This window comes from Triturus cristatus, chromosome 9 (genome assembly GCF_964204655.1).
Source record: "Triturus cristatus chromosome 9, aTriCri1.1, whole genome shotgun sequence".
In the NCBI taxonomy this organism is placed as follows: Eukaryota; Metazoa; Chordata; class Amphibia; order Caudata; family Salamandridae; genus Triturus; species Triturus cristatus.
The window spans coordinates 377,954,750-377,973,813 of NC_140592.1; the positions used below are offsets into that span (position 1 = coordinate 377,954,750).

Consider the following 19,064-nt stretch of genomic DNA (forward strand, 5'->3'; position numbering starts at 1 on the left):
GCAGCCCATCCCTCCTGGCCGAAAACCCAGGGACCGCTCCTGGCAGCACTTCCCCCTCCAGGCAGCCCGCCTCTGCCCACTGACCACGGCGACCCCTTGACCCCGCCGTGAAGTCCTTTCCCGCAGGAAGAAGACGGCGACCTCCCGGACGGGTAAGAGACAGGGACAGGTTCAGAGCAGGATGATGGGCTGAGAGGTGTGAAGAGCTCGCGACTATTAATAGAGCCTTCAGAAGGCGCGGAGCCCGCGCGATCTGCGACCGCTGAATACCTCTCACCATCTCCTGCCTCCCTGTCATTAACAGTCTTTATTATAATTTTGCAGCACTGCATTCCATCTTTCCTGCTCGGCTTCCTTTACTTACCTTTTTTCACCCTCTCTCTTCGTTTATCTCCTGTGCATTACGCCTCCTATGTATTTTCTCGCACTTAACTCATCTTCCACCCTCCACTCTTTCTCAGCCGTCCTCCTTATTTCTCTCCATATTCCTTTCTCTTCTGTTTCACTTGTTCTCATTTACCATCATGCTGGTTTTATCTCTCTCCTCCTTCTTCAATTCCCCACCCCTTCATTTATTCACCTTCCTTCCCCTTCTATTAATCCTTTTCATTCTCCCCCCTCAGTTTCTCACCCATCCTGTTTATTTATCCCATTTGCCCAATATTTTTCTAATTTTCTCCTCTTTCTCTCTTTAGCTCTCCCTTCATCCACCCACATTATTTCTCACACGTTCTCTTTACTCCCCACGCTCCCGTTTATCCTCGCCTCTCCCTGTCCTCACACCTCTTTTCTCCCCCACCGCTATCTGTTTATTTCTATTGCTCTGGGTTATTCGTATCCCGCACACCTGCCTTTCTGCCTGTGCCCATCCCTTGTGCTCGTTCCCCCGACTTTTCTTGTTGGCTCCCACTCACTTTGTCACGTGGTGCCTTTTACTAACTACCAATCCTTTTTATGCATTGCTCACCGCTTGCTCCGATCTCTCGCTCTCTTACTCCCCATCCCATTCACACGGCTTCTTTCCCTTTCCTCTCTCACTTGGCCTGTCAACCTCTCTCTCTTGCTTTCGTTCTCCCTTTCTGTTCACCATGGTGGTGCCCGCCTCTACCGCTTCCCAATGTGTTTAGAACAATTCTGGCTACAGGGAAGCATGGCACCAAACGGACAGTCTCTTGTCTCCTCTCTGACCTCAGTCCGTGGTTTTTCTGCTGGTTTATTTACCTGTGAGTTTAGGAACTCTGCACATGGCCTGCACCTGCCTACTGCTTACGTTTTATCGCCCCAGAGTGCAATCAGTAGTAATATCAGTAGAAGTAAGTCAGTCAGCCAGCCCCACGTGCCCTGTTGCCTCCCATGCGCCAGTCCTAACCAGGAGCTGCCCGAATGCTGTGCAGAGACCTGCGTGGTGTACTGCGGAGCGCGTGCTGCTCTCAGCAGCTCTTCTGATTGGCCAGGATCACCCTTGCGCATGGTACAGCAACAGCAGTTCTAATGTCATCTATTCTCTGACTGAACACACCTTAGAGCAGCTGTTCTTAACCCGGCTCCGCAGCATCCACACAGGTAGACAAACTCTGTAGAAATGTAAATACAATTATCCGATTCATATGGTGTATGTATACATAAACAAACATTTGCAATGTAATAGGTCTCGCATTTTTAAAAAACCTGTAATAATAAAAGATATTGTCATTTACAATACCAATAGATCAAAGTTTTGAAAATGTGAGACCTATTGCATTGTAAATGCTTGTTTGTCAAGACAGGAGGCTAGCATTATGCATGTTTAAAGTCCTTTAATACTCGATCTGCAAAATGCTCTACTGGTCTAAAATAGAAATTCTTAAAAACTCTATCGTAAGACCAATTTGCTGCTTTAAATATTGCACTTAAACTTCCACCTCCATGAAACACTTTCGATGCCATCGCTCCACAAATTGAAAGCACTTTGAATTTACTCAGATCCACTCCTGATTTATTCACAGTGCTTTTCACCCATATCTTGCTATTACAGCCCTAGAGCAGTAGTTCCCAAACTGTCCGCCGCGGCCTCTTGGGGCGTAGCCAGAGGGTGCCGTGGTCACTAAACTATCAATGCTGCACAACTTATTGTTCAGAAGTGAAGGTTTAGCAGATCGTTTAACCAAACTGCAGTTCTAACTATAGCCACTAGATGCCAGTATGAGCACACACCTAGGTTACAGAGCTTACATTTTATGCATTTTGCAACGAAAGGTCAGTAAAAATTACAAGTTTTTGCAATGCAATAGGTCTCGCATTTGCGAGAGTTTAAGCTATTGGCATTGTAAATGAAAATGCCTTTCATTTATTGGTTTTGATAATTAACATATAAAAGAAATTGTCATGTACAATGCCAATAGGTCAAACTCTTGTAAATGCGAGACCTATTCAAATAATTGGCCGCCATTGTCCCTGGCTGCTTAGAAAGTGAATGCGCACAATGCGCTGAATGCCACAGGAAAGCACGTCGGGCCTGCAGTAGGAGAAACTATTTAAAGAAAATAGTGCTTACAAACTAAAACTGACTCACCGAGTAACAACCGAAGTAAAATGGCCAGTCCTCATGGAAGGATACAAATGAAGACAAGGCGGTAGTAAGGAGGGACTAACAAGCCTATTAATGTAGCAGAAGCCAGCATTTACAAAGGGCAATGAAACCAGCCAGTGACAAATATGGGCGGAGAGTGGGCAGGGCTTCTATTTCATACTCCAATACAGCATGGTTCTCAGAGCAGTGCATGCGCTGCCCTGACTCTACCAAAGAGAAAGATTCAGGGTTTTCTAAGAATGTGATTAATGACTGTGGAATATATTTATGTTTTAATAAAGTATTGCAGAGAATATCACAATCCTCAAACATTGAAATAGGACAAAGCAGTTTAAGGTTGACTTGTTTATTATTTCCTTCTAGTATATTTCATATCTGTTTCACTGTGCAACCTATACAAACTCATTTGTATCTTTGATCTTAGTTCACACAGTTTCTCCGCTGCATTTTTTCAAACTCCACTGATAGCTTGCCCAAAATGTATTAATTTAATCTTAACTGTGTGTGGTTTATAATAGACTGTCAGGCAGTGGAAATGTATCAGAGTTGGGATTGTTTATTGAATTCAGTACTCATCCTTGAAATGTATGCTGACCTGAAAACAGGAGTGAGGGCTACATATTGAAAGAGAAGTGTAAATTGTATGAACTCTAAGTAGGCGGCCTGCACCCCTCTCCAATAGGACGAGCTACTAAATCAGACTAAGCTACGGCCTTGAAGAGATCTGTTGAGAAGACGTTCCAGCAGCAGTACTATGAGGGGGCACCAGGACAGTGTCAGATACATTGGCATTTAGTATGTGCATGAGTTGCATGAAGCTGAACATTGGGATTGCTTTGCAGAGAAAAGGGCTGCAGGCTCATGCAAATGCACCAACACTAGAGGGATCCTCTGCTGCCAGCCGAGAACAAAGGTTAAGTGAGTATTGAGATAGTTGATTTTATTGCAATTGGTTTAAAGAACTAAACTTGCACCAAGAAAGGTGCAGCAGTAATTAACAAAAACGACACCACTAATTTATGTGAGCTGGAGTGCATTTTCTTCAAGGATTGTGATAGACTAGTACCCCCTGACAAGAATGTGCACAATTATTCCACCTACCTATTCAGTGAGCTAGTGTTTAAAAAGTTTCTGTTGGACCTCTGTATTACATTTTTTTGTTTTTTTGTGGTACTACACACCCACCTGCCCTAATATAGCTCCATGGGAAGCATACACGGAATTAATTATAGGTCCTTCAGATTATTTGTGCAGTTATGCCATCAGGAGAGATCTGTGCATTTTATTGGGATTTAGGGTACCAGACTTCTTCCACATCATCTGTTCTCAAATGTTTTATGGATATAATCACATTTTTTTTTGTTAGCTAACAATGTCAATGTTGTAATCACCATTATTACCATTTCCAAGATACTACATTTTAAAACTGATTCCTCAGAACCCCCTGGTTGACTTAAGCATAGGCAACTGTCATCTTCCTCGAATATACCTACACAAGGGTCTGAGAACACTTCTTCATTGAGGATATAGTGAAAAGATGATAATCTGAGCTGAGGTGGTAATTTGCTGCAAGTAGTATGCGATGTATAAGAAAGGGAATAATCACTGGGCAGCTTTGCTTTAGGGGTAATGGGAGAATATCGGTGATGGACACTGGATGAGAAAGGTTTGTATTCTATTTTGAAATGTGATTTGGAGGAGGAGGAAGTGTGGTTTAAATTGGGCTAGGCTTTACCTCATTTGGGGAGTTTCAACACCAGATGCCTAGACCCACCTTGTGAAAGAATTTGCCAGTTATGAAGAATACAACCTACTCTTGATTAAATAACTGAAGATACAGAGGCGGCTGAGTGGTATCCCCATTAAAAAGATAAAGCCATTAACATGAAAAATTAAAGCGCCAAATCTGATACCATATTGGGATATGTGAACCAAATAAATCTGGCAAGTCTGACACCTGTTTTAAAAATCATATGCATTCATTTTTTTTATTTTCTTAAAAAGCAGTTTACATACCCAGAAATAATACTAGCAATCTGGGGCCATACGACGTAAAGTTTCACAGGTTTGCAAAGGGCAGCTGCACCCACTTTCAGTGCCCCAGAGGCACTCCGGTATAACAGAAGAGGATTTGGATGCTTACCCAACCCCTTCTGTACTACAGTTAGCAACGGCACACACAGTGTCGCGCTGTCCTAAAGTGGCACCATGCAAATGAGGGAAACACATTGCCTCTGTGTCATATTATAGGAGTGGGCGCAGAGGCAAAGAGGCCGCAGGAGTTGCACTGATTGTGCACCGCATAGAGGTGGTGCTGTCAGTTTGCCCCTGATGCCCGACAGCAGCACCTCTCAAGGGCTAAAAGGGGTTCCCATGGACCCTTCCCAGGTAGCCTCCCTTCTGGTAGGTGCAGTAACTCATATCACATCTTTCATCAAACACAGAAATGACCAATCTCCTCATATAGGAGGGGTTCATCATGAACTCAGATGGTTTCTTCTTCCACGTCATCCTCCACCAAATCCTTAGGATATCTTTATCCTTCAAGGTTCATAACAAGAAAAAAAGCACTAACAAATTGGTTACAGCCTACTTTACGGTACAAATACAGGCCTTTATCCTCGCTGTGAATTTCAAATCCACAGTCTGGCCCCACATCCTTTTGCACATCGACAAAGAAAATTGTCTACTTATTGACCTTCCTGATTCCTATTAAACACCAGTTCAGAGCTCTCCAAGCTGTGGTGCAATTAAAGAACCTTTGTGCAGATTTTCTCTACCTTGAAAGGTTATCAACTGCTCTGGCTCAATTCCATAACCCACTTTAGAATTTGTTTCATGATATAAAAAGAACGTAACCTTAGAAAAACATCACTAGCTGGCCTAAAGAACTCAAAGCTCCTGGTGAACCGCGCACTACACAAATTACCTTGTTTCTCAGAATGAAAACTCAAAAGGCATACAAAGAATGCACACACAAATGGTGTATATAATAGGACTATGGAACATGCATTGCTTCTTATCTCACAGACAAAGTGTAGTCTACCTACTCTCTTTCACATCACCACCTCACACGCACAACACTGTGGTATTCCTCAAGGATCCACAATTTCTCCTCTATTATTCAACATCTCCCCATCCCCCTTACCAAATCTGATTAAAATCATACAATGTCCCCAATTATAACTATGCAGAGGACACCCAAATCTTTTTTTAAATGGATAATCCAAGACACCTCTATATTTTAAAACTCAATGACTGCCTTCATGCCATAAACACATGGATGATGAATAACCATCTAAAGCTCAATAATGCAAAAACAGATTATGACAAGCAGATTATGGCAAAACTACCAGCCTACCGTCATATGGCCTAAGGATTTTGAAGCCCATCCAACAACATCAAGAGAAGTTCGAAACCAAAGAGTAACCATGGATTCTGGCCTATGCTTGATAGTGCATGCTAACAATGTCACAAGAAGTACCTTCTACACAGTGAAAACACTACGTCGCATCATACCAAAATAAACTGCCAGCCATGCTTGAATAAGACAACAGCCTATACCTTGATGCACCTGCATTCACTATTGACAAAGACAAAATAAACCTTTTCCAAAATGTTCCAGCAAGGCTTCTTCTCCACCTTCTCCCAAGAGAACGCATGACTCAGTCTTTCAGTCGATCCACTGGCTACCTAAAGCAAGAAGGGCAATGTTCAAGCCTCTCCGGTTGTCCATAGACTTACCCAAGGACTGCTATACCTACAAGTTAAATTTAAGCAACACAAACCAAACAGAACACTGCGCTTCAAGCTTGCTCCACTTATCATACCAGATGCACCTCTTTCTCAGTACAAGTCGCCAAGCTCTGGAACTACAAGCCAGCATTAGAAGCACCCATGAGCATATACCCTTCCAAAGACAGTTGAAACCACGGCTATTTTCTAGAGAACTGCACCACTCCCATCCCGGCAACAGAGCCCACAAAACAGTAGCAACCTCAAGCGCAATTCTCAGTTTAAGACTCACAAGTTGCAAACAACTCAACCAGAAAACTGCGTTTGTTATTCGAGCAAGCAAAAAAGGACTGGCTTATGGTTCGCGGTGGCATTTTAAAGTTATGTACAACAAATGGAGGTGCACTGAACATGAAATAGAGAGTCCGAAGTGTTTTTCTGTTTCTTTGTTTGACTTTTATTTCATAGCTGATAAAAACACAACAACAGCCAACGCGTTTCGTTCCTTTAAAGACAAATTTTAACGGAACTTCTTCAGGGCTCAAAATGACAGCAAGTCAAGTATAGGCTTTTTATTTGATGATTGGTAAATAAGAAATAGACAGCAAATCCCACATTAGGACATCCAAAATATCTAAATTAATCTTAGTCGGTCGCAGAAGGTATAAATGTGTCTAGAGAACCAGTGATTCAAATTAAAGATGAAGAGGTCCAATATAATGATGGCTATCAGATTTCTTAATAAAAATCTGTACGCTAGCTTCAAATGGTTGTGTAAGGCGGAAAGTCTTAATTTGCAAAAGTAGACGCTCAATTTTTGAACAGCGAAATATCGATCAAACACCTTGATACGTGATTCCTGCTCTCTCTCCGATTCATTTTAAAGTTATGTACTGCCATATACAAAAGTTACGGCCCACAATAATACTAAAACCAAAATACGTAGGATGAGCAAAAAAATTATACCTTATACCTCTTAAATTAACATAAAACATATCTGCAATGAGGGTTGTCCATCACCAGCACTGTACGGCCAAAAATAAAACCATTAATAAATGAACAGGCATGGAATTACTGAAGAGATCTGTCACACATTAAGGGACAATTTGGAGGACTTTAATATAGTTTTTTAACTGCAGCTCCTAAACATATTTCCAATCAATCAGACTGCTTTCTTACATCTCAAAAAGCACTCAGGTATTGGATAGTAATAAAAACATCAATCTCAACAGATCCCGCCACTTTCTTCTCCCTCCAACCATGTCAGCTCATGACCACAACTATATATAAAATCTTAGATTGGACAACTCAATGCAGTCATCAGCTAAGAAGACTACCATATGAAATATTATAAAGGGACCTACAGAGCTGTTCATAGCTATCAGCATGTTGAAAACCATAAAACTGCGTGTCTGTCTCTTACACTTCATCATCCAACACATTGCTACATGCTACGACCCATAACACAGTACTTGCTCCTCGGTGGTCATCATGCATGAGAAGGAATCACTTCCCAATTCAAAAACAACATCCTTCCAACCACACTCCCTACATGGTGTAGCATACTACTCATGTAGGCAAGGGATTCAGGCCCACACATAGGGTAGTAAGCAGTATAGAAAGGCTACAATAGAATACAATACCTCAGATTTTCTACCTTTCTAGTACGACTCAGGTAAGAACTGAAAACCTCCATCTTTGGATTTCTCAACATTCATCTCTGCATGAAGTGACATCACTGGGTTCCTACCAAAACCATATTTAAAAGAAGCTGTGCAAGAGGACAATATTTACCAGCAGCCACCTCAACCGGATGACATCACTGGATTCCCCTGCATCCATCTCTGTAGTAAGTAACATCACTAGTTTCCATAGGTCATTTCCTGCCTCCTCACCTCTTTAGTCAACTATCAAGAGCATCCCACTGCCTGTGTGCCCCCAGCTAAGGGTGGATACAGCCATGGGTATCACCTGTTGTGACCTGGAAGATAAAGAGACAGCCAAAGGGAAGAATCCCGGCTCCAGGTAAATTAACTTCATGTGTCTCGCAAACACACTTCACATCATTTCCACATTCACACCCAGATCATGCCAACACATTCACCCCAGCCATACATTTGACCTCTCTAATCTCATCCACATGCCACTCATTAGAAAACACTCCCTTCTCACAACACACTCAACTGTTGCGCATTAACTCATACTCTGCAGTCATACATTGCACAATCAGCACCAAACACAACCTTTATGCACTCTTCATCGCTAAAACCTGATGCACACCATCGTCCACATACATTCTGCGCATCCTCATATCCGGGGGTTACAGCATTAAACATAGGCCGCAAACTCAAAACAGGAGAGGGAACTCCTGATTATTGGCACATTCAGCATCACTACCACACACAATTCTTTTGAGCTCCTCCACTGCAACATCCCTCTCTCATCCTCCAAAACAGCCTCAGTTTCATCTGATCAAACAAGCAGTTTCTAGAAGAAATCTCAGACCGAATTAACTCTGGCTCCGTCCAACCCACATCCCTGGGGCACAAACCTCCATGGCAACTATGAAACAAAATGCATAAAGGAAGCCTTTGAAACACTTCTTAACAGGAAATCAAACAACTCATCAACTACCAAAACCACTCCAAAGGCAACGCACTGGACCCATCCTATTAGCCTCCCCTAATATCCACTGCCACCCACATGTAGCCCTGGATTGGGGACACCGCATTGCCATTCCCTTTACTTACCATTGCATATAATAGACCTACGCATCAACCACAACAAGCATTGGCATAGCCAATAGGTCTCGCCTTTGGGACCTTATATGTGTTTAGCCATGCAACAGTTGATGTTGTTGCACCAATTGTGCTGCATAGCTAAATACTTATAAGGTCCCAAAGGCGAGAACTATTGGCTATGCCAATGCTTTTTATTCTTTGATGCAGTTTTGTACAGCACGAACTCGACCTGAAGAAACTGGAGGCTCTCTACATGATCACCAGTTACATTCATTTTCTATTTAAGGCACGGGAAGATTACGTGATATGCCCAGAAACACCAGATAGTAAGCTGATGCAGAGACTAATAGCACCGATAGTGTTTTAAAGAGAGCAAGCATTGAAAAGCTGCGTTTGTTTATAAGCTAAGCCTGTTATCCTGAGGAGTTTTATCAGTATAAAACAAGCATGTAACAACACAACAGCACTTGATGTAATGGCGGCTTTGTGCAGTGTACTGTGGGTGAGAATTATGTAATCTTCGGAGTGTCCCACTTCTGCTCCTTTTTGTCGACGACCCTAACACAGATGTCCAGAGTAGAAATGGCAGTGGGGAGAAAAAGCCCTCGCACGCAGGTCCCACCATTAACAAGAACAAACAAAACCTTTGGTGCCTGTCACAGATTTGTATAGCGCAAATTTGACCTGAATGTATTGGAGCACTATACACGAGCGCCAGTTACATTACACATGGTCACATTTTTTTTTTTTTTTAAAGGCACAGGAAGATTAAGTGATGTGTCCAGAATCACAGGATCTCAAACTGACGCCGAGACTAATAGCACCAATAGCGTTTTAAAGAAAGCAATCATTGAAAAGCTGTGTTTGTTTATAAGCAAAGCCCTGTTGTCCTGAGGGGTCTTATCAGTAGAAACCAGAGGTGGAACAACACAACAGCGCTTGATGTAATTGCAGGCTTTGTGCAGCGTGTGTGAGTGAGAATTATGTAATCTTCGGAGTGTCCCGCTTCTGCTCCTTTGTGTTGACGACCAAAACACAGATGTCCAGATTAGAGATATCAGTGGGGAGAAAAAGTCCCAGCGCGCAGATTACACCATTAAGAAGATCAAACAAAACCTTTGGAGCCTTTCGCAGTTTTGTACAGCGCAAGCTCGACCTGAAGGAATTTGAGCGATATACATGAGCACCAGTTAGATTACACACGCCCACATTAATTTTCTTTTGAAGGCATGGGATGATTACGTGAAGTGTCCAGAATCACAGGATCTTAAGCTGACGCCGAGACTTATAGCATTGTTACTGCTTTAACGAGAGCAAGCCTTGAAACGCTCCATAGTCGCACAGTGCACCCCTCTCAAATACATTCGACTCACCCCCACCACTTTAAAGTTTATTGTGTTGCCGCTAACCCGCGCTGTGCATGTCTGGAGTAACGCAATCTCACAGGCGACGTGCCGAGCCAGGGAAATGCTTTTACCATTTAAATACAAGTGTGGGCTCCAGTGAGTTCCTGAGCAGGGGACAATGGCAGTGTGAGCAAAGTGTGCACCCTGCTGTGTCCGCCACAGCAGCCGCTGCTTGAGAAAAGGTGAAGCATGCACTAAGCATTAGCCATTTGAAGGCTGTAATTTATTTATGGCACAGACAAAACCAACAGACGCTTACATTGCCTAACTTGCATTGGCTGAATAAGAGACTCGCGGCAGCTCCGTGCACGTTGCTGTGGGAATGGAAGTTCAGGCAGGGTGTGGTGGGGGAGAGAATGGACAGGGAAGTGGAAACAATGATGTGTGAGAGAAGGCCAAGCAGTGGGATATGGAGGAACTGATGGCAGAAAACACACCAAGCGCGGCCGCGAAAGTGAAAGCGCCAGGATGTCGAGCCGGCAACAAAAGTGAAAGCAACCGCGAGCAGGCAAATGGAAACAAGCGCGCGCGGTCACGCTCACGCTAATTGAAAACAAATTGCCCCTGCACGCCGCTGCTCGCTCCCACAAGGTGGATGCCGCCAAGCACGAGTGTGAGGAAAAGATCTGACCTATTTCTAAAGGTCATCTCCTAGAGCACCGCATGCGCGCTGCCTAGGCGAGATCTAAAAAGGGAAAATGACCTTCCACTCCAAAGATATTCATCTGCAAAAAATGTGAGAAGAAATAAACAGCCTGCCACAAAACTCTGAACTCACCCCGTCAATATCCACCTTGACAAATACAACCCCATTATGAGAACTCCTGTCCAGTGCTATGCTTCACTGAAACCGGACACACAAGAGATTAGCAAAAATAGATGTTTTTACCATAGAAAATCAGAAGAAACGAAGAAGAATACTATTCTTCAACATCACATATAAGTCTCTTACTACAAGAGCAACATCAGTAAGACAACCAGCAGAATGTCCAGTTACAACTGCACAAATCCTCTCCTAGAACCTACAGCTCCTGCTTCAGATGACAAAAGTAACTCCATCAACCTCTTATTCAACAAAAAAAGAATACAATTGGGTGTAACACTCTACTACTTCCACGTCTTTCCAGATCCGCCCAATCGCCTCACCACAAAATTAACCTCCTTCAATTCAGTCCTGCACATGGATCTTTCCAATATCTTGAACTCTTTCAAGTCTGCAGCCTTTCTTCCACCATCTAATCGCTCCATGGAGAGGCCTTCAGACCCCTTCTCCACATAGTCAATGCCTCCCTAAGCCAAAGAGCATTTCCAGACATCCTCAAGACAATTAGATCCTTGACCTGCTAAAGAAACCGCTCATGGACCCAGTTTCACAAACTTCCGTCCATAGGGAAAATGGACGAGAGAGCAGCCCCAACCGAGCTATAGAAGTACATCATCAACCAGAATCTTCGACAGGACTACCTATCAGACCTCTGATCACGCTGCAGCCACTGAGACAGCCACACTCCAAATAGTTTACAATTCCTTCCTTCTCAAAATCAGGAACAACCATTGCCTCCTACTTGACCTCTATGAAGCCTTCGGCACAGCTGCCCATTCGCCTCTGATCAATATCCTGAAAGCATGCATGGAATTTTCAGGTTTTGTCTTAAACTAGTTCCCATCCTTCCTCACCAACTGGAGCCAACTTGTATACATAGGTTCCACAAGACAAAGGCGGCATCTTCTCCCTCATCATCTTCAAACTCTATAAGGAACCCCCTTGGATCCATTCTTAAAGATAGTAGCATCAAGATCGAGCAATACATAGATGTTAGCCAGCTCTACCGAAAAATGTCCTGAACCAACTTCACACATCCTACCTCAAACTCATCCAAACTGGAACGTTTACGAAATTCCTGATACTAAACTCCACAAACTTTGAATTCATATTGTTTATCGACAGCACCAAGCAACCCCAAATTCAAGTCTGACACTCTAACTTAAACATATCAGGCTTCAACCCGAGCTGACTAACTATGCATAATCTCTGGGATTCACCCTTAACACAGATCACTTATCTAAGCAACAGATCAAGAAGAAGACCAAGACTGTCTGGTTCCAACTTTCCTTCTAGAAGAAAGTGAAGCAGTTTCTCCTGGATGATGACTTCAGAACAACAGTACAAGTCTTAGCCCTTTCCCACCTAGACAGAGGCAACAAACCCCCTGCTCAGTGAACCCACCTATATAGCACCCCAGAACCCCTGAAAGGTATCCTAGACGCAGCAGCGTGGCTCATCAAGAGATGACGGAATTCAACCACATCACCCACAAGTTAAACGAACTACACTAGCTCCCCTTCCAGCCCGATCATCTTGAAACCAACGGCATCATTTATAAAGCCGTAACAAAAGAACCAACAGCTGACTTAGGTCAAGCACTTAATTTCCATGTATCGTCCGTATGGGTATATGAGTGCCACAACTTCCAGTATCCGCTGTCTAAAGATACTTGTAAATCAAACAGTCCACAAAAGAAGGAAGGTGCACTCTATCACGAGTAATGCAAAGACCAACACCTGTAGTAGCAAAAAATATCTTCTTTATTCGTAGTCTTGTTTAGAAGACAGGCACACAGCCAACGCGTTTCGTTCCCCTGTGCCTTGGGAACTTCGTCAGGGCTCACTACAAATTACTAGAGTATCCACTAGCGTGTCAAATGGTAATCACCAATCAAAACATAAACGTATAGGCACGACATCAGTGCGTACAGTTCTTGAAATATATCCAACCGAACTCCCGTAATTTATTGTTTAAATATAGCAGGAATCAGGTGACGAGAAAGTCCTCATGGTGTATCTAAGTTCGGCAGTCTGTCTGCATCACAGTTCGATGGCTGTTTGGTTCACGGGAGTTCGGTTGGATATATTTCAAGAACTGTACGCACTGATGTCGTGCCTATACGTTTATGTTTTGATTGGTGATTACCATTTGACACGCTAGTGGATACTCTAGTAATTTGTAGTGAGCCCTGACGAAGTTCCCAAGGCACAGGGGAACGAAACGCGTTGGCTGTGTGCCTGTCTTCTAAACAAGACTACGAATAAAGAAGATATTTTTTGCTACTACAGGTGTTGGTCTTTGCATTACTCGTGATAGAGTGCACCTTCCTTCTTTTGTGGACTGTATCATTTATAAAGCCCTTAATAACATGATAGCAGCTTACCTGCCAAACATATTCACGATCTACAAATACAAACATACACATTTACATTTTTCTTACCTTCCTAGACCGCATGGATTTCTCCTCCTCGTGTTTTTTTTTTTACTGCCCATTTGTTTTACACAATTTCCTATAGGAAAGCTCAACAGCAAGTCTTTTTCATGGGGGTACTTACACACAGTACTTCGCTGCTATTCAAGGCTATGTATGTGCTCTATAAATACCGCCAATAAAATAAAGAAACATACAAAGAGTATGTTCGCTCTCAATGGTGCACTTCTTTTATTTGGACTTCTTTAATTTGGAGAGGTACGATTACATACGTACGTACTACGAGGTTATATATAAATGTATATGCCAAAGAAACTTTATTCGGATTCTTAACAATCCATAAAAGCACAAAAAGACATACAATTATACAATAAAATGCTGTTTTATACATGAGTAGTCCATGTAAATTTTAACACATTGTTAACCGGGCATGAACCACAGTTTTTAAGAAAGAGCTCACACGGAACACGAGTTCATGGTCTTCCAGGGACAAAATCAATAAAAATGCAGCATCCAGGCTAATAGGTTTTAATTTTTTAAAATACGGAATTAAAAACCATTTAATATACTTCATATAAAATTTACAAAAAAATAAAAAATGTAAAATTGTTTGCCTACTCTGAAAGTCACAAGGGCATGGCTCAGCACATTGGTCATTAAAGTTCCATAAAGGGAAACTAAGTGCATATTTAATAGTGCCTGCCCTAAGACGGAATAAAAGGCCACGCTCCCAGTGACTCAATGGGAGAGTTAGATAACTGGGTGTGGGAAAAATTGAAAGATTACGGGCTAAGTATCTGGAAACGCTAGATTTCGAAGACTCCCTCGCTTCCCTTTCAGCATTAAATGACATATAAAAAAGCGCGCTACTGGTAGGTTTTAGGAAAATGTTTTCAAGGTTCACGCCGCGAAATACGCTCAGCACCCCTGATAACCAGGGGATAGCCGTGCCCCTGTCGCAGCGTAAACAGTCCTCAATGATGTCCCTAGTCAATTTGGCAGCAGGATTTTTCCAAATCGCCAGCCAAAAGAGGGCTGGACGAGCACGAATAAAATCCCCTATAAAATGCAGCCCCAATTCCCTATGACATATAAAATGTGGTGAAGTAATAGGAACACAGAGAAGCTTCCTACAAAATCTGTATTCCTCAGCAATTATATCAGAACATCTGGCAATACCCCAGACCTCGGCACCATATGTGGCAAACGGGACGCATTGAGTTTTGTATATTTTTAGAATAGCAGGCAATGCCCCGGTCAATTTTGGGCGGGGAAGGCTCAAAATGGAATTAATGGACTTTGAGAACTTACTCCTGGCGTGGGCAATATGCCCACTCCAGGAGTTATTCTCTGCAAAGACCACACCCAAATACGGGAAACTGGTAGTTGACCCCAGCCTCTCTGTCCCCACACCAATACTGCCAATACGGCGCCTCTTCGGGCCACAAGACATTACGAAAGATTTTTTAAAATTAGTCTTCAGGTCTAGGGAATCCATATGTGCAACAAAACCATTCACTAAAGTGCGTAGTGCATTTGGGGTGCGGCCCATGAGGACCGCATCATCTGCGTATAGCAGAGCGGGGAGATAATTACCTTTTATTGTCGGGACATCACCAGTTAGGGAAGTCAGATATTTATGTAGGCCGTTAATATAGATTATAAATAAAAGAGGGGCTAAGACACACCCCTGTCTAACCCCTCTATTAACTCTAACCAACTCTGAAACCTCGCCCCCAAGACCGATCCGGACGCAGGCCTTCAAATCTCTATGCAGATATGCCATAAAGTGAACCAAGGATTCGTCCAGACCATTTTCTTTCTAAAGTTTCTTTTGAAATGTATATGCATTTTACATTTAAGTGTATAATTAGAAGATGTTAAATGACTGTTAAGGCAATGAATTATGTCCGGCATAAGTCTCGCGAAATAATGACCAGGATAAAAAATAATGCTCTAGATAATTGCAAAACAAAGAGAAAATAAAGGTAAATCGAAACAACTACAGAGCGACTAGGCAGGACGTTACGGTATGTAGTGGTTGCACAGGGACAACAAGTTTCTCGGATTATACTACAGGCAGACCAGAATAAAAAAATAGAGATTGAAACGAGGGTCTCATCCCACCATGATCTAGGAGCTAATGAGGGAGTGGGATCAACAGCCGGTAATAGCAGTCTTAAGAAGGGGAGAGCTCTGATCACATCCCTTGAAGGAGCTCATAGAATAGCAGCACTACTCCCCGATTGGCTTCCCTTTCGTTCTTTTACCAGGAGCTCGCATAGTAGATGTATGCGTTACCTGTCGATGCCTTTTAGAAGTTTGCCCACATTGGCTCGAAGCTGTTCGAACGCAGACATGATTGCAGCGTGGGAGACCAGCACCGGAAGAAAGAAGCCGACGAACGCAGCAAAAGAAAACACTTCCTGCCTCCTATCGTTACATGTCCGGCTTACTTCCGGCATACTCTGGCGCTGAAACTACGAGAAACGTGCGCAATGCACTTCCAGTTCCAAGATGTCCCCGGCGTGCAAGGAGTAAACCGTTGTTTCCTGAGCTAAAATGGCAGCTACGCTTACGCACGCCAGCTTCGTTAGGGTGTACGGACTAGTATTCGGATGGTTGTAGAAAGAGGCTCTTTTTTGTTGCAGTTTTATATAACGCGAACTCTCGACCCGAAGATCGGCACTGGAGCGCCTTACAGGAGCACCAGTCCCATATTACACGTTCATTTTTTGGCACGGGGAATTTAAGTGAATTGCCCAGAATCACTGAATGTTGAACCGATACGGAGATTCGAACCTTTATCCGCAGCTCCAAAGTCGGCAGCTTTGGCTTTTAGCATTCTGGGACACGATGTACACCTGCGAAAGCATTTCACGCATGCAATGGATATTGACAAGGCTTGGCTGTCAAGTGTACATTGTGCATACATGCGACAACAATTCTAGGTTTGCTCTTTGCCTCAAATGCATTCTTTGTCTCTTGCGTGATTATTTGAGTGGCATCCTTTCGCGAGCAGTTGAAATAAGTGCTCTAATGCTGACATCTGGTGCATTTTTTGTTTTAATTTTTAACACATTTTACAGGCTGGATTAAAAAATAAGCACCGGCAAAGCCAATAGGTTGGCAATGGCAACCTGATGAACTTGATAATTTGTTAGTTTATTGGAAGCATATTGCACCAAAATTAATGCAACCACTGCCTAACTACCGCTTGCACTAACAATTTTAAATAAAAAAAAATAACTTTGAACACAATTATAATAGAACAATATGAGCGCTTACTAGAAGGCCGGTGTAGTTTGAATAGATATTGAAACCCATTTTAGCTTTAATGCACATCACATGAAAATAAATTCCCTTTGGCACAAAGAAAGGGTACTGTTGGCTTTGAATAGCATTAACCTGAAGACATAGCTTAAATACACAATGACCACTCAATAAAATAAAAAAGACTAAATAATGGAAAGAAAAAGAGTTGACAAGGTATGGTGGTCCTACCAGCCCAAGAACCGAAGCACAATTCTTTTAAAGAAATGTGCACCAGTGTTCCCGCTTATTATGTTTCTGTCTGTGCGCCATCATCAGGTTTGGTGTGCACAGTTTTTTTTAATTGCAAGCCAACTACATGACATAAAACAAACAATTTCCTAGCTTTCCATTGCTTTCAAAAATAGGTCTAAAAAGGAGTTCATGAAATAATCCAATACTTCAAGATCTGTGTATGGCCTCTTCTCACGAAGACGCAACAATAAAAAGGGTAGTGCCTCTCCCCAGACAAAAGAAGTAGGGCTCTGTTGGGAGTATTCTTGAGGGTCCCTTGACACAGGACGGTTGAGTTGAAGTCAAGCTTCAGTGGAAATGGGTCAGGACAGCTATATCAAATGTAAATGTATTTGTACTTATATAGCGCACTTCTACCCAGGGGTCTCGTAGCGCTGTATTCATACCGCTGTGGAACCCTTCCTGGTTTTCCTGTGAGATGTCCACTCCTGGGCACCCTCCAAGGTGAAGCCAGGCATCCTAGCGCTGTGGGGGCCGTTGTGGAGATTAAGCAAGCTATTGCCCAGAGTTGCACAGTGGGACCCATGATTATTGTAGTACTGGGCCTCAAATCATTACTCATGGGACTGAGCATGGCAGATGTTAAAGGGTCGGTTGAGGGAAGATCACACTCTTTCTCCCCCGACTATATTTGAGTGCAGTCATATAAGCCGCTCTGCTGATCCAGCAATCAGTGTACTAAGAGCAAGGTGCAAGGAATACCTTTGCTGCTGAAGCTTCATATCAATTCTACAGCCCTGAATGTAGTAAAATGAAACAAAAAGAAAATGTGTTTCCTTCTAAGCGTGGTGTAAGTTGAGGAAATGTGCATGTACAGTGCCTATACCGTGCTATTAAATGTTAATTTACCTGTAAAACCTCCACAGAAGCAGTCATATTGTGACAGTGTAAAGATCTCGTGCACAAACATTGAAACAAACCCAGTCTATTTATATTATTATGTCGCTATGATGCTTTGTGTGTTTGAGACTTATTTGGCTGGTGGGAACCAGACTCTTTGGCCCCGGCCCCTAACCAGCTAATGTGATGAAAAACCTGACTGGTAATGTTGATACAATGATTCAGATCGAATTTCACGTTGCCTCAATCACCACTTTGTCTGTTTTTCATATAAGGTGCTTCGCCCAGAACTACCCTTTTATCCTTTGAAAGTATGCAGGTCTCTTCTTGGCTTTAATTGGAGCTAGACTTGATTACCGCAACGGTCTTTATTTGGGTATTAAATATTCTTTAATTGGCCAACTTTAAATAGTTCAAAATCAGGTGGGATGTTTCATGGTAGGTAGTGTGCCTCATGGTGGGCAGGAGTGTAGCTTAGTCAATAATATTAGTGGGGTGTGAGTCCGAGATTTCCCATCAAGCAACACAGTGTACCCAGCTAAAAAGGACACGTGGGCTGGGGCATAGTTTGGGATTGGTGGTGTACGGGAAATTAGTTTGGACCATAGAAAATTAAGGAATATTCTTAGTAGCATTAATAGATAGAACTTTTCTCTGGCAAAACAACTTCACAAACCCCTAAGTAATAACATACAACCATAGTACAAATCCCAGTTGAATAATATTCAAATGGCACACAATGCAATAAACCAAGCACCTGACATGGTGCCGCGTTACAAAGTGGCACATTGCAGTGCCAAATTCACGTGGTCAAAGCTAACATCTCATGCAGATGTCCACACCAGCTCCAGCGCAGGAATTGGAACAAGATCTCCGATGACCAGTTCGCCGTCACCCTCAGCAGCTCCTCTCCCACCGCCACAGACGACCCTACCACTGCCGCCCACAC

General features: G+C 42.9%; 1 protein-coding gene across 1 annotated transcript in view; it reads right to left on the minus strand.

Annotated features, from left to right (window-relative positions):
* The window catches only part of EIF3K (eukaryotic translation initiation factor 3 subunit K), a 100,098-nt gene extending 83,933 nt beyond the window's left edge, over positions 1–16,165 (minus strand). Inside the window, exon 1 of the mRNA XM_085625218.1 lies at positions 16,010–16,165. Coding sequence (XP_085481344.1) covers positions 16,010–16,068 — 59 coding nt within the window. The 5' untranslated portion in view covers positions 16,069–16,165. The remainder of the gene's footprint in view (positions 1–16,009) is intronic.
* Between the last annotated feature and the right edge of the window lie 2,899 nt (positions 16,166–19,064).